Here is a 26,280-nt window from a genome sequence, read left to right on the forward strand (position 1 = left end):
CGGTGCGGAGGTCTTTTTGCACACTCTGTGTGGTCTTTTGTGCTGATCACAAAGCTACCTTTCCTATCCTCTGTCTATTTAGTAAGTCTGGCCTCCCTTTGCTGTAACCTGTTTTATTTCTGCGTTTGTGGCTTTCATCTTTACTCACAGTCAATATATGTGGGGGGCTGCCTTTTCCTTTGGGGAATTTCTCTGAGGCAAGGTAGGCTTTATTTTCTATCTCTAGGGCTAGCTAGCTCTTAGGCTGTGACGAGGCGCCTAGGGAGTGTCAGGAGCGCTCCACGGCTATTTCTAGTGTGTGTGATAGGATTAGGGATTGCGGTCAGCAGAGTTCCCACATCCCAGAGCTTGTCCTGTGTGAGTTTTAACTATCAGGTCATTCCGGGTGCTCCTAACCACCAGGTCATAACAGTAGAGTCCATCCGTTCACCTTTTCTGCGTCGCACAAAGACACGGTGGTTGGAACCAAATATCTCAAATTTGGATTCATCAGACTAAAGCACAGATTTCCACTAGGCTAATGCTCATTTCTTGTGTTCTTTAGCCCAAACAAGTCTCTTCTGCTTGTTGCCTGTCCTTAGCAGTGGTTTCATAGCAGCTATTTTACCATGAAGGTCTGCTGCACAAAGTCTCCTCTTAACAGTTGTTGTAGAGATGTGTCTGCTGCTAGAACTCTGTGTGGCATTGACCTGGTCTCTAATCTAAGCTACTGTTAACCTGCGATTTCTGAGGCTGGTGACTCGGATAAACTTATCCTCAGAAGCAGAGGTGACTCTTGGTCTTCCTTTCCTGGGGCGGTCCTCATGTGAGCCAGTTTCTTTGTAGCGCTTGATGGTTTTTGCAAGTCCACTTGGGGACACTTTTAAAGTTTTCCCAATTTTTCGTACTGCCTGACCTGCTTTTTTCTTGCCGTAATACAAATTCTAACAGTCTATTCAGTAGGAATATTAGCTGTGTATCCACCAGACTTCTGCTCAACAAAACTGATGGTCCCAACCCCATTTATAAGGCAAGAAATTCCACTTATTAAACCTGACAGGGCACACCTGTGAAGTGAAAACCATTTCCGGTTACTACCTCTTGAAGCTCACCAAGAGAATGCCAAGAGTGTGCAAAGCAGTCATCAAAGCAAACGGTGGCTACTTTGAAGAACCTTGAATATAAGACATATTATCAGTTGTTTCACACTTTTTTGTTAAGTATATAATTCCACATGTGTTAATTCATAGTTTTGATGCCTTCAGCGTGAATTTACAATTTTCATAGTCATGAAAATACAGAAAAATCTTTAAATGAGAAGGTGTGTCCAAACTTTTGGTCTGTACTGTATTTAGTCTGGTTTTAGACGGAATTATCTCATGGCCTGTATATATGGGCACCACAATGCTGGATTTACCCTGGGTCTTCCAACCCGATCTTACAGCCTCACATGTGTGAATGAGTCTATGAGGCTGTAAGTTTGGGTCAGAAGATCTGCGGTCAGTCTGGGAATTGTGTATAAAAATCGTGAAATACTCCTGTGCTAACATGGTCTTAGATTGATGTCAGGAAGCGGAGGAGCTGAGCATACTCACACACAAGGCAGGCCTTTTTGTTGGAGAATCCTGTCGGCAATGAGAACTATGGATGCGATGTCTCTGAACAAGTTCATCTGCTGATGGATCGGTCCAGAAATGGTCTGCGGTTTTCATTTTTGTATACTCCAGGGCACATGGGCCAACTACAAATTAAATGATCAGACAATAATATAAAAAGCTATTAAAGGGAACCTGTCAGTAACAGTACCCTTGTAAAATCAGACCTAGTGTGTGATAGGAGAGTGCAAAACATTATGAAAAATGCTCATTATAGAGCCATAATTTGCGTCATAATTCGGCTTTTATTAATATGTAAGGTATTTGGCAAATCAGTGTCTCATTTTCTTCTCCATTCCGGCAGTAGAGGCTCTGCTGCATAATGTCACCTTGGCTCTTCATTTTCAGGTTTCCTTGAAAAGATCCTTCTTATTCGGCTACATTCCTACAAGGAATATTTGAGTTTTTGATGTTGAAGCATTTCTGAACCTACTAGAAAAATTAGTCTGCTTGCATTTTTTTCATTGCGCTTTTCAGTATTTTTGTGTGATTTTATCGCATTTTTGTCACTGCTATTTTTGCCTCTTTTGTATGTCATGTTTTAAATAAAGCTGCTTCTATTTTGATACTATCTTTATTGATACGGTCATGGGTTGATTACACGCAATTTTATGGGGAAAATCTGCTTATAATATTGATGTCCTATCCTAAAATAGGTAATCAATAACATAGTAGCGGAAAATCCTTTAGATGTCACCATGTATACTATTTGTATGTACATTTAGCTCTTTCAAAGACAAGTCCAGCAATACCTTTACATGTCCTGTCCGTTTCTCCATTACTGAAAAATCAGTGTTTAAATTGATATACAAATGGTAGATATGAAGCTTCTGCAAGGAAATCTGGGTGGGGAATAGGGCTGGAGTGGCAAGGGTTTCAGATCTACTATAATCTGTCAGCCTCATTTGCATATCAATTTAATAGGCAATTTCTCAGTAATTAAGGAACAGACTGGCCATGTAAAGATACTGCTGGACTTGTCTTTGAAAGAGCTATATCTACTATATAATTGTCTAAGGGTCACTTCTGTCTGTCTGTCTGTCACGGATATTCATTGGTCGCGGCCTCTGTCTGTCATGGAAATCCAAGTCGCTGATTGGTCGCGGCAAAACAGCCACGAACAATCAGCGACGGGCACAGTCCAGAAGAAAATGGCCGCTCCTTACTCCCCGCAGTCAGTGCCCAGTGCCTGCATCCTCCCCTCCGGTCACCGCTCACACAGGGTTAATGCCGGCGGTAACGGACCGCGTTATGTCGCGGGTAACGCACTCCGTTACAGCCGCTATTAACCCTGTGTGTCCCCAACTTTTTACTATTGATGCTGCCTATGCGGCATCAATAGTAAAAAAATGTAATGTTAAAAATAATAAAAAAACAAAAAACCTGCTATACTCACCCTCCGTAGTCCGCCGAGCCGCTCGCGCCTGCCGCCATCTTCCATTCCCAGCGATGCATTGCGAAATTACCCAGAAGACTTAGCGGTCTTGCGAGACCGCTAAGTCATCTGGGTAATTTCGCAATGCATCCTGGGAACGGAAGATGGAGGCAGCCGCGCGCTCATCGCCTGCGCCAGAGCCTCGCTGGATTCGATCCCGGCGGGTGAGTATATAACTATTTTTTATTTTAATTATTTTTTTTTTAACAGGGATATGGTGCCCACACTGCTGTATACTACGTGGGCTGTGTTAGATACCGCGTGGCTGCTATATACTACATAGGCAGTGTTATATATTATGTGGGCTGTGTGATATACTCCGTGGGCTGTGCTAGATATTACGTGGCCACTGTTATATACTGCATGGGCAGTGTTATATACTACGCGACTGGACAATATACTACGTGACTGGGCAATATACTACGTGGCTCTGTGCTGTACACTACGTGGCTCTGTGCTGTATACTACGTGGCTCTGTGCTGTATACTACGTCGCTGGGCAATATACTACGTGACTGGGCAATATACTACGTGACTGGGCAATATACTACGTGACTGGGCAATATACTACGTGGCTGGGCAATATACTATGTAGCTGGACAATATACTACGTGGCTGGGCAATATACTACGTGGCTCTGTGCTGTATACTACATGGCTGGGCAATATACTACGTGACTGGGCAATATACTACGTGGCTGGGCAATATACTACGTGACTGGGCAATATACTACGTGACTGGGCAATATACTACGTGGCTGGGCAATATACTACGCAGCTGGCCAATATACTACGTGACTGGGCAATATACTACGTAGCTGGGCAATATACTGCGTGGCTGGGCAATATACTACGTAGTTGGGCAATATACTACGTGGCTGGGCAATATACTACGTGGCTGGGCAATAAACTACGTGACTGGGCAATATACTACGTGGCTGGGCAATATACTACATGGCTGGGCAATATACTACGTGGCTGGGCAATATACTACGTGGATGGGCAATATACTACGTGACTGGGCAATATACTACGTGGGCTGGGCAATATACTACGTGGGCTGTGCAATATACTACGTGGACATGCATATTCTAGAATACCCGATGCGTTAGAATCGGGCCACCATCTAGTGCACATATAAATAGTAGGGGGATATAACTGTGCTGACTGATACCCTTTTGGGTACGTTCACACGTTCAGTATTTGGTCAGTATTTTACCTCACTATTTGTCATCCAATATCAGGAGAGGAACAATCAGAGGAAAAGTAAAATGTAAACACGTCATCATTTCTGTATTTATCACCCACTCCTCGATTTGGGCTTACAAATACTGAGGTAAAATACTGACTAAAAACTGACCGTGAAAACGTGGCTTTAAGCAAAGTATAACATATTAACTTAATGACCCACCTTGCCAATCTCTATTTCTACACTTTAATCACAACCTGATAGCTTTGTCTCAAATCCATTGCACTGATGTACAGAAGCTACACTTTGAAAATTCTGCCACTGTTGCAATATTTCTGAACCCAACTGTGTTTGTTGTCAGTGGATAAGAAAACAGTGGAACCCGGCACCAGGACCAAGATGCTGGTCACAATGTACCATGCTAGACAGCTACTCAGGAGTCCGGTAAAACAGTAGTAGTCTGGGTGCTTGCCAGATATAAAGTGCAACGAGAATGTCTAATAGAAAGAAAAGGCTGCACTCACCGTATTGGTCATGATTAGTGATGAGCGAATATACTCGTTACTCGAGATTTCTCTAGCACGCTCGGGTGTTCTCCGAGTATTTTTTTAGTGCTCGGAGATTTCGTTTTTCTTGCCGCAGCTGAATGATTTACATCTGTTAGCCAGCATAAGTACATGTGGGGGTTGCCTGGTTGCTAGGGAATCCCCACATGTAATCAAGCTGGCTAATAGCTGTAAACCATTCAGATGCAGCAAGAAAAACTAAATCTCCGAGCACTAAAAAACACTTGGAGGACACCCGAGCATGCTCGAGAAATCTCGAGTAACGAGTATATTCGCTCATCACTAGTCGTGATACTTTATTCAAAGCGGATTAACACAACACAAAGCAGGGAGAAGAGGTGGAGTCAACGACAAGACTATGGTAAAGCTATTAATAGTCTAGTTCACAAAATTTGGGATTCACAAATCGGCTAATTTTACTAAATTTCAGTCAGTAATCAGTCCTTCATTGAATACATATTGGTAAAATCTGTTCAGGTATGTTCACATTTAGCAGGTTTCATTGCAAATTCTGCTAACAATTTGCATCTTATTTATGTGAGTGAGATATATTTGAACCTTTTTGGACGCATCAGAGAATTTCTCTGCAGATTTTTAGCTATAATGTGTGGCACCTGCTCCTGTTAGAAATGCCAAGGATCACGTGAGGAACATTTTTGCCAGAAATCCAATGGTACAACCTTGGATCTCTATTCTGGAAGTAAGTTTTGGATTTTTATCCAGTGAACAAATAAGCCCTAGTTAGGGAGAAGTTAACATAGCAAGTTGTAATAGAGTCACCTGCTAGCCTCAATACACCTCATTCTGACTATTTCATTGCACATATTTTCATGAAGCCATCTTATTAGTGTTTTTAAAAATCTCAAACTGTTTACCCAGCAGAGAGGCAAGGATTGGTCCCTCCACAGGATCCATTAAAAGCGCTTCCTTCTCATAATATTTGCTGTGAATTAAAAAAAATAAAATAAATCAAAAAGTTACTACAATTTAAAATAAACTGACACATTTTCACTCAAAACTCCTGTGGCACCGTATTCATAAAAAGCAGAAAGCACGTTCCTAAATACCAGTTTATAAATTCGTTACAAAATGCCTCATACTCCCTATACCACAATGGCACCATCTGGTATTTACCTTCCTCTACCTGAGACGAAAGATAAAGAGTAACCGTAGTTTGAATTTTTATTAGATAAATTACACATGAAAATAAGCAACTATGTCATATATTTTATCAGAGAACTCTGCTTCTTTCTCTGCCAGAATTTATCATTCATTTTCAAAATTCTCAATTCACAGGTAAAACATGTATCCAGTGAAAACAGACTGTCCCATTACTGAGATAGAATCTTATGAGCAGTAACTGCCATTTCCTAATTAGAAAGAAGGGAGAGGAGGGAGGAGCTCTCCTCGCTCCTCCCATCTACAGAGAATCTCATCAGTAGAGATATATCTCTGTGTGGAAACTTCCTGAAGAAGAAGCCATGAGCTTCGAAACGCGTTGAATAAACCACCCGAACATCTTACAAGTATATCTGGATCTATTATTTGTCGCAGCAGCGCGGATGTAATCCACATTTCATCTATTATAACGGTTCTGAGAGGTCGCAGCGCCGACCTGTGGATCTGCAGCAGCTGACAAACTACACGCTTGTACTGTGTACTACCAGGTGAGCAGTTCTCTCACAATTGATCAGAAACAATCCTGGGGATAAGACCCTATTTGCGCTTTTTTTGTCTCCTATCTTTCAATATCAGTAGAAATGGGACAGTCTGTCTTTACCGAATACAAATTTCACCTGAGAATTTTAATAATGACTGATCAATTCTGGCAAAAATTAAAACAACGCTTACTCTTCACAGAATTTTACAACGTTGAGCCATGAAAATTAAAAAAAAGAATACACGCAAAAGGTGGCTTTAGGACAAAATTTTTCATTTTCGCAGTAAAAAATGGACAGCACAATTTGCTGTGCAATTTTTCTTGCAACGGCAGGGTTCGGAAGGAATGAGCGCAAATTGAATTCTGGAGCACAATTTTAGCAGGAATAGATTACGGATGCCACGTCACATCTGAAGAGCCCCTGACATGCCAAAAATCCCACAAGTGACCCCATTTTGGAAACTAAACCTCTTGAGGAATTCATCTAGGGGTGTAGTGAGCATTTTTAACCCTTAGGCGATTCACAGAGTTGTATAACATTGGGCTGAGTAAATGGAAAATTACAATTTTTTTTCCACTAAAATGCTGCTTTGGCCCCAAGTTTTTAACCCCTTTATGACCAGAGGTATTTTCAGTTTTGCGTTTTCGTTTTTCGCTCCCCTTCTTCCCAGAGCCATAACTTTTAAATTTTTTGGTCAAAATGGCCATGTGAGGGGCTTGTTTTTGGGGGCAAAAGGAGGGTGAATTGAACTTTTTTTTTTTTTTCCCAAAATGTTAAACCATTTTTTTTTTGCATGGGAGACTAAAAGCTGCAGTACTTTGATCTCCTCTGCTACACACAGGCGATTATCAGATCGCCTGTGTGTAGCAAAAATGCCCCCTGGGTGGCGCTCATGGCAATTCGGCTATGACAACCTGCTGGAGACCTCCGGTCCTCATGCCAACCCATCAGCGACCCGCAATAACGTGACGAGGTTACCGATGGGCGGGATTTCAGGCGCGCTTCCGGTAAGCGCGACTTAAATGCCGCTGTCAGAGATTGACAGCGGCATTTAACAAGTTAACAGCCGTGGGTGGATCGATATTCCACCCGTGGCTGTTAGAGGCACATGTCAGCTGTTCAAAACCAGTGCTGAGCACACATGAATGGGAGAGATTCCGATGTGGCACAGTGAAAAGCTCACAAGGAAAGAAGCTCCATATTGGAGTTCAGGATTTGCTAGAATAGTTTGAGGTACAATTGAAGCTCTGACTGCCAGGTCAGAGCGACGTTGGCAGCATGATCAAGTCATGTTATCATGCTGCTGACATCACTCGCCGGCGCGGAGAGCAGTGGTGGTAAGTGGTGGCAACCATCAGGCTTCCGTGATGACATCAACGGGGGTGCTGATCAGACAGAAAAGGCGGAGTTCCCTCCCTCTCTTGCTGCAATCGCTATTGATTGCTGCATTTTAAACAGCCTGGGGCAGTGTGATAGCCGGATCTCGGCTATCACTTCAGTTGATCTCCGAGAAGCAATTGTGCAGGCACCGCTCCTGTGCCCATACGATCGTCAGGACATACTGGTGCATCCACTTGCGGGAACGCACTGCAAAATAGGTATTGGTACATCCAATGTCTTGAAGGGGTTAAGAAAACAATTTATGCAGGTTTTAAATGTAAGACTGATCAAGTCATAACAAATCAATTAGCCAAAATTATGCAAAAGTTACAATACATATATAAAAAAATACATGTACCGTAAGTCTGTGTTCAGTAATGACAAAGAAATCAACTGAATACACTAACAGTGGTAAGAGAAAAATCATGTGTTTACCTGGAGTTTTCCACTAAGTGAAGAACAATTTTATCTAACACTTTTTCAATAAGTGCTGTACGAATCCATAGATGCTTGATGGCCTGCGGTGATAAATTAGGAAGTCTCTGGTTCTTGCGAACAGTTTCCTGGGCACCTTGCATTTGATTCTTTCTAGAAATAAATGTCAGGCAGATCAGTGAGAGCAAAAGAGATAGACAAATGAAGAACAGCTTGCAGCAGAGAGAGCAAAGCCCATCATGACATGGTTTTAAGGTTTAAAGAGAATCCGCCACCAGGTTTTTGCTACCCCATTTGAGAGCAGCCTGATATAGGGGCAGAAAAACTGATTCCAGCAATTTGTCACTTAGGCCTCTTTCACACTTCCGTCGGCAGTGTCCCGTCGAGATACGTCGCCTTGTGAGAAAACAGGATCCTGCAAAAAAATTTGCAGGATCCTGTTTTTTCCCATAGACTTGTATTAGCGACGGATTGTGACGGATGGTCATCCGTTTCATCCGTCGTGCACTGGATCCGTCGCAAAATAGCGGTCGGAAAATCGTTAAGCGACGGGTCCTGCGTTGTCCGTCGTCAGCTACAATGGAAGCCTATGGATGCAGGATCCGTCGCTGACTGTCACTCGCAGGAAGCCAGCGACAGATCCTGTTTTTTAATTGTAAGCATGCCCGGAAATAAAAAAAATTTCTCTCTTGTGTCCGGACATTTGATTCCCGAAAATATATAAATTGAAATTGTGGCAACAACACAAACGACGCATCTGTCCTTACACTGGATCCATCACACACGGTTTTCACTATTTTAGTGACGTCAGTCTATACGTCATTTTGCTGTGAAAAGTGTGAAAGAGGCCTTAGGGTATGCACACATCATCATTTCAGGTGGGTGTGCTGTGAAAATCACTTGAATAATCTCCCACTCAATGCTTAAACCAATGAACATATGCATTTCCATGTAAAACCTAATTGCTGTGCATATGTTCCATTTTTTTTCAGCGTCTTTTAAACACTCCATGTTTCCAAGATGCCAAGTGGTCAAAAGACCAAGCTGACCATTCTTCAGGCATATTCCACTCTGAAGTTGCTCTATACTTTACTGTAAAATTCAAGGCAATGGGATGGCTCAAAAAAAGATGGCCAAAAATTAAGAAAAAGGTATGAGGAACCGACAAAAAAATGCCAGTGCTTCCTGAAGAGTCTTCCTCTTGGTATATTCGGTGGATTCGCCCAAGTGTGGAAGACATTTGCACACATCCTAAATGGGCTGCTTGCTTCAATTTTGATACAATCCCCCAGTTTTTTCTTCTGCAGATCTCTAAATATGGAACTCTGTAAAACCCGCCCACACCACTGATTGCATAGGATACACAGAAAGCTGTCATAGGCAGAAAGCTGCCACTTGGTGGTGGGAGCGAAGGTTATACAGATCTCACCATTCAAAGATCCACAGCAGAAAAAAGAAACAACTAAATTAAAATACAAAATAAAATAAAACAAACTCTGAAATAAGTTAGGTCCTAAGACACCAAGTTTTATACACATACTTGGTATCATTTTAACCATAAAAGCATTTAACAGTGACAAGATCCTATTTTATCAGCTTTCTGTTATGGCATTAAAGAATCTAGAACTAGAATTATTATAATAGGAGCTGAAAGCCTACAATTTATTGCGGTCATCTATATAAATAGGGTAAAAATAATAATTATACTAAAAGATTTTCTGGAAAAAGAAACATTTCTTACTTGCTCTCTAAAAGCTGTTCAAGATCCTGTACCTTCCTGCAAAGCTCATCTGCCAGAGGAAAGCTCTTTCCCACTTTCATAAATAATGCGGCAATTTTGTTACTGCGCAAAAATCCAGCAGCCCTGCGTCTCAGACCATGAAGAACGCAGGCTTCCACTGCAGCTGTAATCACACAAAGGAAAATTTTCAGAGAGTTACATCAGCATAATGTACGTAAAAAAACACTATACTTTACATCTATTTATTTTTTAGCTGAGAATTTGTACAATTTTCAATGTAGGCAATCTACATACAAAGTAAAAGATACAATGTAAATGAGCAGTAAATGGAAAGCCTGCTTGTTTCCAAACTCCAGTAAGAAACAATATCAATTCCATATGTTCAGATAGAGTTTATTTGAATAATTTTAACACCCATGCTTTTACAAACTCTCGCTTATATACCTTAAACAGATGCTGACACCCACATCTTAATTATGCACTAGTCAAGAAAAGTATGAATCAGAACAACTTTTTAATGTTCTGATTCATTCATAAATTTGTGTTACCATTTGTCATATGGAAATTTTGTGGTCGCATTAAAAAAGAATTCGAGCCAGAACAAAATACAGTTTAAAGACAGCCTTTCACGAAATCAAAAGTGGCCAGTTTTTGCTTCTATATTGTTCTCACTGCTCCCCAACCACGCCTTTTTTTGGTTTTATATCTCCCACATGGTACCCGAGAAATAGCACCTTTTAATTTAGTGCAAAACATTATGGTTTTCACCAATGGGACGTGGCTCACAGGAAATGCAGTGGACGTAGTGTATATGGACTTTTCAAAAGCTTTTGATACGGTGCCACACAAAAGGTTGACACATAAAATGAGAATAATGGGGATAGGGGAAAATATGTGTAAGTGGGTTAAGAGCTGGCTCAGGGATAGGAAACAAAGGGTGGTTATTAATGGAGCACACTCGGACTGGGTCGCAGTTAGCAGTGGGGCACCACAGGGATCAGTATTGGGCCCTCTTCTTTTTAACATATTTATTAATGACCTTGTAGGGGGCATACAGAGCAGAATTTCAATATTTGCAGACGACACTAAACTCTGCAGGGTAATTAATACAGGGGAGGACAATTTTATATTACAGGATGATTTATGTAAACAAGAAGCTTGGGCTGATAAATGGCAAAATGAGTTTTAATGGGGATAAATGTAAGGTCATACACTTGGGTAGAAGTAATAAGATGTGTAACTATGTGCTTAATTCTAAAACTCTGGGGAAAACAGAGTGAAAAAGACCTGGGTGTATGGGTGGATGACAAACTCACATTTAGTGGCCAGTGTCAGGCAGCTGCTACAAAGGCAAATAAAATAATGGGATGCATTAAAAGAGGCATAGATGCTCATGAGGAGAACATAATTTTACCTCTATACAAGTCACTAGTTCGACCACACTTAGAATACCGTGCACAGTTCTGGTCTCCAGTGCAGTGGCGTATCTGGGGGGGGGGGGGCGGGCAGCCGGGGCACGTGTCCCGGGCACAGCCGGCAGGGGGGCGCAGTTGGGCCGCCTAATTCGGCGGTCCGCAGTGTCTCCCCCAGCGGCTGCATTCTGCTGCCCCCGGTCTGGGAGTCAGCTGTTCTCTGTGCCGACTGTCAAGCTGACAGCCGGCACAGAGGAGCTGCAGAGTGCCGACTCCCAACGTGTGCAGAGGTGGAGGGGAGCCCCTGCAGAGTGGCTGTGGCGGGCAGTGAGAAATCCCTGCAGCTCCGCTGCCCAGCGATCTGTCTTCCTGCTTCCTCTTGCTTCCTCTCACACAGACGCGCCGCTAGATGACGTCATCATTCAGCGGCCGGCTGTGTCAGAGAAAGGCGGTGAGATGCTGCGGCAGAGCGCGAGGGGAGGTGAGAGGTGTATGTGAATGTGTGTATGTGTTTGTGTATGTGAATGTGTGTGTGTATGTGAGTGTGTGTATGTGAGTGTGTATGTGAGTGTGTGTGTGAATGTGTGTGTGAATGTGTGTATCGTGTGTGTGAATGTGTGTATGTGAATGTGTGTATGTGAATGTGTGTATGTGAATGTCTGTATGTGTGAATGTGTGTATGTGTGAATGTGTGTGTATGTGTGTGTGTGTATGTGAATGTGTGTATGTGAATGTGTGTGTGTGAATGTGTGTGTGTGTGAATGTGTGTGTGTGTGAGTGAATGTGTGTGTGTGTGAGTGAATGTGTGTGTGTGTGTGTGTGTGTGTGTGTGTGTGAGTGAATGTGTGTGTGTATGTGAATGTGTGTGTATGTGAATGTGTGTGTATGTGAATGTGTGTGTATGTGAATGTGTGTGTGTATGTGAATGTGTGTGTGTGTGTGTGTGTGTGTGAGTGAATGTGTGTGTGTGTGTGTGTGTGTGTATAGGGGGAGGAAAATCCAACCAATAACCTATGGTCTTTCAGTAAAAATAGCTTTATTGTGGAAGACACGGAGACGGTGGCAACAGTGATTAGCCACCAGACAAGATACACAAAACAAAAAACAAGAAAAGGGCACTGGGAACCATACATGCCATGTTAGTAATATAAACAGTATATATACATAACTAAAGGGCCAAAGATGTATCCAGGAACATGCGAAAATTTGTAGGCATCTACGTAGATATATACAGGGCTAGGTCACACACAAGTCAATGACGTCCCAGCTCTAAAAAGAGCCCCACATGATCCAATAACAAGTATATAACAACCACATTATATTCAGATCAAAAAACGGTAACAGGAATACATTGTGTGTGTGTGTATGTGAATGTGTGTATGGCTCAGTATTGGGTGTGTGTGTGTGTATCGCGCTGCAGGGGAAAGTGCAGAGAAGTGAATGGTGTGTGTGTGGGGGGGGAGGAGAGGGCAATGATGGGGCTGACGGGGAGAGAGCAATGATGGGGATGGTGGAGGATGAGAGGGCAATGATGGGGCTGACGGGGAGAGAGCAATGATGGGGATGGTGGAGGAGGAGAGGGCAATGATGGGGATGGTGGAGGAGGAGAGGGCAATGATGGGACTGACAGGGAGAGAGCAATGATGGGGGAGGAGACGGCAATGATGGGGTTGACGGGAGGCATATGTCCATGGGGGGACGCCAAAATGAATTTGTGCCACAAACCCTAGATACACCTCTGCTCCAGTGTATAAGAAAGACATAGCTGAACTGGAGCGGGTGCAGAGAAGAGCGACCAAGGTTATTAGAGGACTGGGAGGTCTGCAATACCAAGATAGATTATGACACTTGGGACTATTTAGTTTGGAAAAACGAAGGCTATGGGGTGATCTTATTACAATGTATAAATATGAGGGGACAGTACAAAGACCTTTCTGATGATCTTTTTAATCATAGACCTGAGACAGGGACAAGGGGGCATCCTGTACGTCTGGAGGAAAGAAGGTTTAAGCATAATAACAGACGCGGATTCTTTACTGTAAGAGCAATGAGACTATGGAACTCTCTGCCGTATGATGTTGTAATGAGCGATTCATTACTAAAATTTAAGAGGGGACTGGATGACTTTCTTGAAAAGTATAATGTTACAGGTTATATATACTAGATTCCTTGGTAGGGCGGTGATCCAGGGAACTAGTCTGACTGCCGCATGTGGAGTCGGGAAGGAATTTTTTTCCCCCAATGTGGAGCTTAGGCTACTTTCACACTTGCGTTTTTTGAAATCCGTCGCAATTAGTTTAATGTAACGTTTTTTTGTCCATCGTGTCTGCCATTTTCTACTGCGCATACGCAGCCGAAACTCTGCCCCCTCCTCCCCGGACTTCAGAATGGGCAGTGGATGCATTGAAAAACTGAATCCGCTGCCCACGCCGTGCACAAATTTCACGTGCGTCAGTATGTCGGTCCGACGCATAGCGACGGACCCGTACCGACGCAAGTGTGAAAGTAGCCTTACTCTTTGCCACATGGTTTTTTTTTTGCCTTCCTCTGGACCAACATGTTAGGGCATGTTAGGTTAGGCTATGGGTTGAACTAAATGGACTATAAGTCTTCCTTCACCCTTAAAAACTATGTTACTATGCTATTATGATTCTCTGGGGGCATGTTCACAGGCTGCTCTACATTATTACCCTGTGAGCTAAGGTTAGGTCCACATTGCGTTAGGGCAATCTGTTTAACGGATCCGTTTGAAGAGGCACTAATGCATTGTAATAGACAAGTTTACTCACCCATAGACTTCCATTAGTGTAACGGATCCTAACGCATGTCAAAATCAGCATGCGTTTGGAATGGTCCGTTAGTTCGTGACGCACTTTCCAACGCGGACTACCACATTTTCGGGTCTGGTACGGCGCCCTCTGCTGGTTGTCCTCATATGAACTCGAGCCAGGGAGCTTTCTAGGAAAGTTCCCACGATCTAGGAACAGCCAGCAGAGGGCGCCTCACCGCAAATGAAGCTAAATATAGATCATTGACCTATATTTAGCTTCATTCGCCGGGGTTTTGCAGAAATGAACATCCTGCATTAGCGGAGCTCGTGTCTGCAAAATATTTTAACCCCTTCAGATGGATCTACATCGTTGGACGTGCCAGATCCTCGGAAGGTATGTATATTGTTGGTTTATTAATTTTTTTTAATTTACAGATCGAGTGTCTTCAGTGAGTGGATTGAGAGTAGAATAAATTAATACAACAGCCTTTGTGATTTTTTCAATAAATTAATTTTTAATAATGTGTGTGTTTTTTTTTTAACCTTTTACTAGTATTGGATTAATAATGGATAGGTGTCATAATTGACGCCTCTCCATTATTAATTTGGCTTAATGTCACCTTACAATAGCAAGGTGGCATTAACCCTTCATTACCCCATATCCCACAGCTACACGGGAATGGGAAGAGAGTGGCCAAGTGCCAGAATAGGCGCATCTTCCAGATGTGCCTGTTCTGGGGTGGCTGGGGGCAGATGTTTTTAGCCACGGGGGGGGGCAATAACCATGGACCCTTTCCAGGCTATTAATATCTGCCCTCAGTCACTGGCTTTACTACTCTGGCGGAGAAAATTGCGCGGGAGCCCACGCCAATTTTTTCCGCCATTTAACCCCTTATTTTACTAGCTAGAACGGCCAAATTTTGCATATACACACTACTAACATTAGTAGTGTGGAATATGCAAAAAAAATGGTGATATGAGATGGTTTACTGTATGTAAACCAGGTCTCATATCATGTCGGGTTTGTGAAGGAGATAGGAAAAGCCGGTAATTGAATTGAATAGCTTTACTATCTCGCGCTGGAAGAAATATAAATATATATATATAGGTGTCTCCCTGACATATATATATGTATATATACCTATTCTATGTGTATATATCTACTCTAATCTAACCTGTCAGTGTGATTTTACTGTACTCTGCGCTCAATTGCCGGCTTTTCTAAGGACACGGGTGCGTAAAAATCGGACAGCACTCGCATGGTGCGAGTGCTGTGCGTTTTTTTTCTCGCACCCATTGACTTGCATTGGCGAGTCTCGTCCGAGAATCGCAGCAATACGCAGCATGCTGCGATTTTTTTCTCAGCCGACACAGATTTTTCTCAGTCCGATTTCGGCTGAGAAAAAAATCGCAAATGGAATGTCACCTATTGATTAACATTGGTCCGAGTGCAATCCGATTTTTTATCGGATTGCACTCGTCCGTTTTCCTCACAAGTGGAAAGGGGCCCTAACAAGTGCATACATCTCAAACAACTAAACTTTCCTCAAATAAATATATGCAAGTTTGCCCCTATTACAATGTAATGCAGATATATAGTAGTGCATGATAAGAGAGATCAAGCTTATGGATGGTCAAGTTCCAAAACCGGACTAAAAACAAAACAAAAACCTGAAAAAAAAAACAACAATATTTGAAAAATACTTTTCCAGTTATAAATGCTTCATTACATAAAGGAATATATAAAGAATAAAGTACACATTTTTTGTATTTCTGTGTTTGCAACAACCTCAAATATAAAATGATAATGTTATTTAATCAAGACAACAGATTTAGAATACAAATATTGCACAAAATTATACCACAAAAACACATCAATGATTTTCTTCCAAACTGTTTTTATACCACAAAAAGTTGCAAAATATTGAAGTACATTTGGTATTGCCCTGCCCATTAAATAGGTACCGTAAAGTTAACATGAAAATTAGACTACAGAGCGAGCACAACAAACACAGATTATGAGACCCAATAAGGCTACTTTCACACTAGCGTTAACTGCAATCCGTCACAATGCGTCGTTTTGCAGAAAAAACGCATCCTGCAAAAGTGCTTGCAGGATGCGTTTTTCCCCATAGACTTGTATTGACGACGCATTGCGACGGATTGCCACACGTCGCATCCGTCGTGCGACGGATGCGTCGCGCTTTGACGGACCGTCGGCACAAAAAAACGCTACATTTAACATATTTTTCTCCTGAAGGACCGCTTTTTCCGACCGCGCATGTGCGGCCGTAACTCCGCCCCCACCTCCCCGCACCTTACAATGGGGCAGCGGATGCACCGGAGAAATGCATCCGCTGCCTCCGTTGTGCAGTGCGTTACACGCTAGCGTCGGAATCTCTGCCCGACGCATTGCGACGGGGAGATTCCGACGCTAGTGTGAAAGTAGCCTTAAGGGTAAAGAAATTGCTTTTTTCCATAGTAATTATAAATGTAATAAATCATTATTTCCTGCTTGTTTAGATGGGCTGATCTTTTTCAAGTTTGGATAAGTAGAGCGCTGTTCACCTTGGAATTATGGCTTTTTACAGGAACCATAACAATTATGACAGAAGAATTATAATTTTGATAGATCCCTCATGATCAAGGTTTTTTTTAAACCTACATTGATTTAAATTAGTTTATAAAGCTTTATTTTTTCACTCATTTTATCATATGATTCTGCCCCTCAAAAGCAAACAGTGAAGAAAAAGTGCGAACATACCCTAAGTATAGCTTACGTAGAGTCCCATTGCCTGACCCATCATTTATAGCTTTATTGTACCAGTTTACTGCATGTGAAAAATTAATGCCAAAAGTCCATTCTATTTGGGCATATTATTCTCACTTATGAAGAATTTCTATAATTTTGATCCCCATACACGCTGCAATATCTCAGCATCTCTGGGCATTTCAGAAATTACAATAAAACATGAACTATATTTGTCAGCTGGTATTTATTGACCAATACAAGACTAAATGGTAATTTAATACAAATGTTCTGAAATACAAGCCGTAGGCCTTTTTAATAAGCTAAACATTAAATATAAAACATTTCAACAAATCTAGGTATAGCTAGTAAGAGCAATACCTCCACATTGCTTTAGTTCTCGTGAAGCACCAGAAGGGTTAATAAACTTGAATGTGGTTTTGAGCACCTTGAGGGGTGCAGTTTTTAGAATGGTGTTCCTTTTGGGTATTTTCTGTCACAATGACCCCCCAAAACTCACTTCAAATGTGAAGTGGTCCCTAATAAAAAAATGGTTTTGTACATTTTGTTGCAAAAATGAGAAATCGCTGGTCAACTTTTAACACTTATAACTTCCTAACAAAAAGAATTATGTTTCCAAAATTGTGCAGATGTAAAGTTGACATGTGGGAAATTTTATTTTTTAGCTATTTTGTGTGACACGACTCTCTGGTTTAAGGGCACCAAAATTAAAAGTTTGAAAATTGCTAAATTTTCCAAATTTTAGCCAAATTTCTTTTTTTCATAAATACACGCAAGTCATATCAAAGAAATTTTACCACTAACATTAAGTACAATATGTCACAAAAAAACAATCTCAGAATCAGTGGGATACGTGGAAGTGCTATAATCTCATAAAGTGACAGCGGTGAGAATTGTAAAAATTGGCCTGGTCATTAACCCCTTAAGCCCCGAGGGTGGTTTGCACGTTAATGACTAGGCCAATTTTTACAATTCTGACCACTGTCCCTTTATGAGGTTATAACTCTGGAACGCTTTAACGGATCTTGGCGATTCTGACATTGTTTTCTCGTGACATATTGTACTTCATGGTAGTGGCAAAATTTATTCGATATAACTTGCGTTTATTTGTGAAAAAAACGGAAACTTGGCGAAAATTTAGAAAATTTCGCAATTTTCCAACTTTAAATTTTTATGCCCTTAAATCACAGAGATATGTCACGCAAAATACTTAATAAGTAACATTTGCCACATGTCTACTTTACATCAGCACAATTTTGGAACCAAAATTTTTTTTTGTTAGGGAGTTATAAGGGTTAAAAGTTGACCAGCAATTTCTCATTTTTACAACACCTTTTTTTTTTTTAGGGACCACGTCTCATTTTAAGTCATTTTGAGGGGTCTATATGATAGAAAATACCCAAGTGTGACACCATTCTAAAAACTGCACCCCTCAAGGTGCTCAAAACCACATTCAAAAAGTTTATTAACCCTTCAGGGGTTTCACAGGAATTTTTGAAATGTTTAAATAAAAATGAATATTTAACTTATTTTCACACAAAATTTATTTCAGCTCCAATTTGTTTTATTTTACCAAGGGTAACAGGATAAAATGGATGCCAAAAGTTGTTGTACAATCTGTCCTGAGTACGCTGATACCCCATATGTGGGGGTAAACCACTGTTTGGGTGCATGGCAGAGCTCGGAAGGGAAGTAGCGCCATTTGACTTTTCAATGCAAAATTGACAGGAATTGAGATGGGACGCCATGTTGCGTTTGGAGAGCCCCTCATGTGCCTAAACATTGAAACCCCCCACAAGTGACACCATTTTGGAAAGTAGACACCCTAAGGAACTTATCTAGATGTGTGGTGACCACTTTGACCCACCAAGTGCATCACAGAAGTTTATAATGCAGAGCCGTAAAAATAAAAAATCATATTTTTTCACAAAAATGATCTTTTCGCCCCCAATTTTTTATTTTCCCAAGAGTAAGAGAAGAAATTGTACCTCAAAAATTGTTGTCCAATTTGTCCTGAGTACGCTGATACCCCATATATGGGTGTAAACCATTGATTGGGCGTATGGCAGAGCTCGGAAGGGAAGGAGCGCCATTTTACTTTTCAATGCAAAATTGACTGGAATTGAGATGGGATGCCATGTTGCGTTTGGAGAGCCCCTGATGTGCCTAAACATTGGAACCCATCACAAGTGACACCATTTTGGAAAGTAGACCCCTGAAGGAACTTATCTAGATGTGTGGTGAGCACTTTGACGCAACAAGTGCTTCACAGAAGTTTATAATGCAGAGCCGTAAAAATAAAAAAATCATATTTTTCACAAAAATGATCTTTTCGCCCCCAATTTTTTATTTTCCCATGGGTAAGAGAAGAAATTAGACCACTAGAGTTGTTGTGCAATTTGTCCTGAGTGCGACGATACCCCATATGTGGGGGTAAACCACTTTTTGGGCGCATAGCAGAGCTTGGAAGGGAAGGAGCGCCATTTGACTTTTCAATGCAAAATTGACTGGAATTAAGATGGGACGCCATGTTGGTTTGGAGAGCCCCTGATGTGCCTAAACATTAAAACCCCCCACAAGTGACACCATTTTGGAAACTAGACCCCCTAAGGAACTTATCTAGATGTGTTTTGAGAGCTTTGAACCCCCAAGTGTTTCACTACAGTTTATAACGCAGAGCCGTGAAAATAATTTTTTTTGTTTTCGCAAAAATTGTTTTTTAGCCCCCAGTTTTGTATTTTCACAAGGGGTAACAGAATAAATTGGACTCCAAAAGTTGTTGTCCAATTTGTCCTGAGTACGCTGATACCCAATATGTGGGGGGGGGGGGGAACCACTGTTTGGGTGCATGGCAGAGCTCGGAAGGGAAGGAGCGCCATTTGGAATGCAGACTTAAATGGATTGGTCTGCAGGCGTCACGTTGCATTTGCAGAGCCTCTGATGTACCCAAACAGTACAAACCCCCCACAAGTGACCCCATATTAGAAACTAGACCTCCCAAGGAACTTATCTAGATGTGTTGTGAGAACTTTGAACCCCTAAGTGTTTCACTACAGTTTATAACGCAGAGCCGTGAAAATAAAAATTCTTTTTTTTTTTTCACAAAAATGATTTTTTAGCCCCCAGCTTTGTATTTTTACAAGGGTAACAGAATAAATTGGACCCCAAAAGTTGTTGTCCAATTTGTCCTGAGTACGCTGATACCCCATATGTGGGGGGGAACCACTGTTTGGGCGCATGGCAGAGCTCGGAAGGGAAGGAGCGCCATTTGGAATGCAGACTTAGATGGATTGGTCTGCAGGCGTCATGTTGCATTTGCAGAGCCCCTGATGTACCCAAACAGTACAAACCCTCCACAAGTGACCTCATATTGGAAACTAGACCTCCCAGGGAACTTATCTAGATGTGTTGTGAAAACTTTGAACCCCCAAGTGTTTCACTACAGTTTACAACGCAGAGCCGTGAAAATAAAAAATCCTTTTCTCCCACAAAAATGATTTTTAGCCCCCCAAATTTTTATTTTCCCAAGGATAACAAGAGAACTTGGACCCAAAAAGTTGTTGTCCAATTTGTCTCGAGTACGCCAGGGATTCGAGACCAGGGATTCAAGCTTGAGGAGGCTAATTTGCATATTCCAGGTGCCTTCTGGGAAAGCGAAGAGTCTCCCTAAGCTAGAAAATCGTTGGGTACAGCCGGGACCAGCTGCTTGGAAAGAATCACCAAACCAGGGATTCAAGCTTGAGGAGGCTAATTTGCATATTCCAGGTGCCTTCTGGGAAAGCGAAGAGTCTCCCTAAGCTAGAAGATCGTTGGGTACAGCCGGGACCAGCTGCTTGGAAAGAATCAACAAACCAGGGATTCAAGCTTGAGGAGGCTAATTTGCATATTCCAGGTGCCTTCTGGGAAAGCGAAGAGTCTCCCTAAGCTAGAAGATCGTTGGGTACAGCCGGGACCAGCTGCTTGGGAAGAATCACCAAACCAGGGATTCAAGCTTGAGGAGGCTAATTTGCATATTCCAGGTGCCTTCTGGGAAAGCGAAGAGTCTCCCTAAGCTAGAAGATCGTTGGGTACAGCCGGGACCAGCTGCTTGGAAAGAATCACCAAACCAGGGATTCAAGCTTGAGGAGGCTAATTTGCATATTCCAGGTGCCTTCTGGGAAAGCGAAGAGTCTCCCTAAGCTAGAAGATCGTTGGGAATTTTTGCCTGTAGGACATTATTGCAAGAGAGCTTGGCTGAGTAGATTACACAAGAAGGAAAACACACAGCAAGTCAGAAGGATCTAGGAGCAACATGGCAGATGTGACAACCTACATGGTGAGCTGCAGCATGTGCTACATGTTCACAGATCGACCAGAAGAAGAATTAAATTTCACCTGTCAGAAGTGTAGACTAGTGGCCCTTTTAGAAGAAAAGGTGCGGGGTCTGGAAGAAAGAATAGCAACTTTGAAACTCATCAAAGAGAATGAAGACTTTCTAGACAGAACAGAAGCATCTCTACTGGTCACAGAAGGTGAAAAAAGTGTCAGAGAACCTCCAAAAACAGATGAGTGGAAGCATGTGACCAAAAGAAGCAAGAAGACCATAGAGAAATCACCAACCACACAACTGAAGAACCGATATCAAATCTTTGTAGAGGATGAAGATGGCACACCTAAGGATGAAGCAATACCAGCAAGCAAAAAAGAAAAGGGCACACAGCAACAAGTGACAGCAAAAAGTACAGCCAAGAAGCAACGAAGAGTGGTGGTGGTGGGAGACTCACTACTGAGAGGCACAGAAGCAGCCATCTGCAGACCGGACATAACTGCAAGAGAAGTATGCTGCCTTCCAGGTGCGATGATCAAGGATGTGACCGATAGGATACCAAAGCTCTTCAGCTCCAAGGACGTCCACCCATTTCTTCTGATACATGTTGGCACCAATGACACGGCAAGGAAGGACCTACCGACAATCTGCAAAGACTTTGAAGAGTTGGGGAAGAAAGTAAAGGAACTGGATGCACAGGTAGTTTTTTCTTCTATCCTTCCAGTAGACGGGCATGGCACCAGGAGATGGAACAGGATCCTTGATGCAAACAACTGGCTAAGACGATGGTGCAGACAACAAGGATTCGGATTCCTGGACCACGGTGTGAATTACTTGTACGATGGACTCCTCGCCAGAGACGGACTACACCTCAACAAACCTGGGAAACACACATTCGCCAGAAGACTCGCTACACTCATCAGGAGGGCGTTAAACTAGAAGAAGAGGGGACGGGAAGAAAAACATTAGACTTGAACAAAGAAGATCCAGGAAAACAAACTCAGAAGGGAGGTAAGAACATTTCTAAAACAATCCACAGCGAGGAGATTGGAACAAAACAAAATCCTCTAAACTGCATGCTTGCAAACGCCAAAAGCCTGACAAACAAGATGGAAGAACTAGAAGCAGAAATATCTACAGGTAACTTTGACATAGTGGGAATAACCGAGACATGGTTAGATGAAAGCTATGACTGGGCAGTTAACTTACAGGGTTACAGTCTGTTTAGAAAGGATCGTAAAAATCGGAGAGGAGGAGGGGTTTGTCTCTATGTAAAGTCTTGTCTAAAGTCCACTTTAAGGGAGGATATTAGCGAAGGAAATGAGGATGTCGAGTCCATATGGGTCGAAATTCATGGAGGGAAAAATGGTAACAAAATTCTCATTGGGGTCTGTTACAAACCCCCAAATATAACAGAAACCATGGAAAGTCTACTTCTAAAGCAGATAGATGAAGCTGCAACCCATAATGAGGTCCTGGTTATGGGGGACTTTAACTACCCGGATATTAACTGGGAAACAGAAACCTGTGAAACCCATAAAGGCAACAGGTTTCTGCTAATAACCAAGAAAAATTATCTTTCACAATTGGTGCAGAATCCAACCAGAGGAGCAGCACTTTTAGACCTAATACTATCTAATAGACCTGACAGAATAACAAATCTGCAGGTGGTCGGGCATCTAGGAAATAGCGACCACAATATTGTACAGTTTCACCTGTCTTTCACTAGGGGGACTTGTCAGGGAGTCACAAAAACACTGAACTTTAGGAAGGCAAAGTTTGACCAGCTTAGAGATGCCCTTAATCTGGTAGACTGGGACAATATCCTCAGAACTAATAATACAGATAATAAATGGAAAATGTTTAAGAACATCCTAAATAGGCACTGTAAGCGGTTTATACCTTGTGGGAATAAAAGGACTAGAAATAGGAAAAACCCAATGTGGCTAAACAAAGAAGTAAGACAGGCAATTAACAGTAAAAAGAAAGCATTTGCACTACTAAAGCAGGATGGCACCATTGAAGCTCTAAAAAACTATAGGGAGAAAAATACTTTATCTAAAAAACTAATTAAAGCTGCCAAAAAGGAAACAGAGAAGCACATTGCTAAGGAGAGTAAAACTAATCCCAAACTGTTCTTCAACTATATCAATAGTAAAAGAATAAAAACTGAAAATGTAGGCCCCTTAAAAAATAGTGAGGAAAGAATGGTTGTAGATGACGAGGAAAAAGCTAACATATTAAACACCTTCTTCTCCACGGTATTCACGGTGGAAAATGAAATGCTAGGTGAAATCCCAAGAAACAATGAAAACCCTATATTAAGGGTCACCAATCTAACCCAAGAAGAGGTGCGAAACCGGCTAAATAAGATTAAAATAGATAAATCTCCGGGTCCGGATGGCATACACCCACGAGTACTAAGAGAACTAAGTAATGTAATAGATAAACCATTATTTCTTATTTTTAGGGACTCTATAGCGACAGGGTCTGTTCCGCAGGATTGGCGCATAGCAAATGTGGTGCCAATATTCAAAAAGGGCTCTAAAAGTGAACCTGGAAATTATAGGCCAGTAAGTCTAACCTCTATTGTTGGTAAAATATTTGAAGGGTTTCTGAGGGATGTTATTCTGGATTATCTCAATGAGAATAACTGTTTAACTCCATATCAGCATGGGTTTATGAGAAATCAGTCCTGTCAAACCAATCTAATCAGTTTTTATGAAGAGGTAAGCTATAGGCTGGACCACGGTGAGTCATTGGACGTGGTATATCTCGATTTTTCCAAAGCGTTTGATACCGTGCCGCACAAGAGGTTGGTACACAAAATGAGAATGCTTGGTCTGGGGGAAAATGTGTGTAAATGGGTTAGTAACTGGCTTAGTGATAGAAAGCAGAGGGTGGTTATAAATGGTATAGTCTCTAACTGGGTCGCTGTGACCAGTGGGGTACCGCAGGGGTCGGTATTGGGACCTGTTCTCTTCAACATATTCATTAATGATCTGGTAGAAGGTTTACACAGTAAAATATCGATATTTGCAGATGATACAAAACTATGTAAAGCAGTTAATACAAGAGAAGATAGTATTCTGCTACAGATGGATCTGGATAAGTTGGAAACTTGGGCTGAAAGGTGGCAGATGAGGTTTAACAATGATAAATGTAAGGTTATACACATGGGAAGAAGGAATCAATGTCACCATTACACACTGAATGGGAAACCACTGGGTAAATCTGACAGGGAGAAGGACTTGGGGATCCTAGTTAATGATAAACTTACCTGGAGCAGCCAGTGCCAGGCAGCAGCTGCCAAGGCAAACAGGATCATGGGGTGCATTAAAAGAGGTCTGGATACACATGATGAGAGCATTATACTGCCTCTGTACAAATCCCTAGTTAGACCGCACATGGAGTACTGTGTCCAGTTTTGGGCACCGGCGCTCAGGAAGGTTATAATGGAACTAGAGAGAGTACAAAGGAGGGCAACAAAATTAATAAAGGGGATGGGAGAACTACAATACCCAGATAGATTAGCGAAATTAGGATTATTTAGTCTAGAAAAAAGACGACTGAGGGGCGATCTAATAACCATGTATAAGTATATAAGGGGACAATACAAATATCTCGCTGAGGATCTGTTTATACCAAGGAAGGTGACGGGCACAAGGGGGCATTCTTTGCGTCTGGAGGAGAGAAGGTTTTTCCACCAACATAGAAGAGGATTCTTTACTGTTAGGGCAGTGAGAATCTGGAATTGCTTGCCTGAGGAGGTGGTGATGGCGAACTCAGTCGGGGGGTTCAAGAGAGGCCTGGATGTCTTCCTGGAGCAGAACAATATTGTATCATACAATTAGGTTCTGTAGAAGGACGTAGATCTGGGGATTTATTATGATGGAATATAGGCTGAACTGGATGGACAAATGTCTTTTTTCGGCCTTACTAACTATGTTACTATGTTACTATGTTACGCTGATACCCCATATGTTGGGGTAAACCCCTGTTTGGGCGCACGGGAGAGCTCGGAAGTGAAGGAGCACTGTTTTACTTTTTCAATGCAGAATTGGCTGGAATTGAGATTGGACGCCATGTCGCGTTTGGAGAGCCCCTTATGTGCCTGAACAGCGGAAACTCCCCAATTCTACCTGAAACCCTAATCCAAACGCACCCCTAACCCTAATCCCAACGGTAACCCTAACCACACACCTAACCCTGACACACCCCTAAATCTAATCCCAACCGTAAATCTAATCCAAACCTTAACCCTAGCCCTAACCCTAATCCTAATGGGAAAATGGAAATAAATACATTTTTTTAATTTTATTATTTTTCCCTAAGACTAGGTTCACATTGCGTTAGGGCAATCCGTTTAGCGCTAGCGGATTGCGCTAACGCAATGTCTTTTTAGGTGTCGCGTTTAGTGGTCGCGTTAACGTCCCCGCTCTGGAAGATCGGGGATCGGACCGCGGGCGCGCCGTGGACGCTGCAAGCAGCGTCCGAGGCGCGCCACAAAAGAACGGCACCTTGCTAGCGCGAGCCGAAAATGGCACGCTCTAGCGATGCGCTACACCCGAAAATCACATTGCTGTCAATGGGTGCGCTAACGGACCCATTGCACGGCGATAATTGCGACATTATCGCCGTGCAACGCTGTCCGTTAGCGTTAACCCATTAACGCAATGTGAAACTAGCTTAACTAAGGGGGTGATGAAGGGGGGTTTGATTTACTTTTATAGCGTTTTTAATATCGGATTTTTATGATTGGCAGCCGTCACACACTAAAAGACGCTTTTTATAGCAAAAAAGTTTTTGCGTCTCCACATTTTGAGACCTATAATTTTTCCATATTTTGGTCCACAGAGTCATGTGAGGTCTTGTTTTTTGCGGGACGAGTTGACGTTTTTATTGGTAACATTTTCGGACACGTGACAGTTTTTGATCGCTTTTTATTCCGATTTTTTGTGAGGCAGAATGACCAAAAAACAG

General features: G+C 42.1%; 1 protein-coding gene across 1 annotated transcript in view; it reads right to left on the bottom strand.

Moving 5' to 3' along the window:
- The window catches only part of SGSM1 (small G protein signaling modulator 1), a 446,836-nt gene that overhangs the window by 172,608 nt on the left and 247,948 nt on the right, over positions 1-26,280 (bottom strand). The window contains exons 4-7 of the mRNA XM_069759191.1: positions 10,040-10,202; positions 8,299-8,451; positions 5,698-5,765; positions 1,575-1,720 (exon numbers count right to left, since the gene is read on the bottom strand). Of these exons, the coding sequence (XP_069615292.1) occupies positions 1,575-1,720; positions 5,698-5,765; positions 8,299-8,451; positions 10,040-10,202 (530 nt within the window). The remainder of the gene's footprint in view (positions 1-1,574; positions 1,721-5,697; positions 5,766-8,298; positions 8,452-10,039; positions 10,203-26,280) is intronic.

The sequence above is a fragment of the Ranitomeya imitator genome, chromosome 1 (genome assembly GCF_032444005.1).
Source record: "Ranitomeya imitator isolate aRanImi1 chromosome 1, aRanImi1.pri, whole genome shotgun sequence".
Lineage (NCBI taxonomy): Eukaryota > Metazoa > Chordata > Amphibia > Anura > Dendrobatidae > Ranitomeya > Ranitomeya imitator.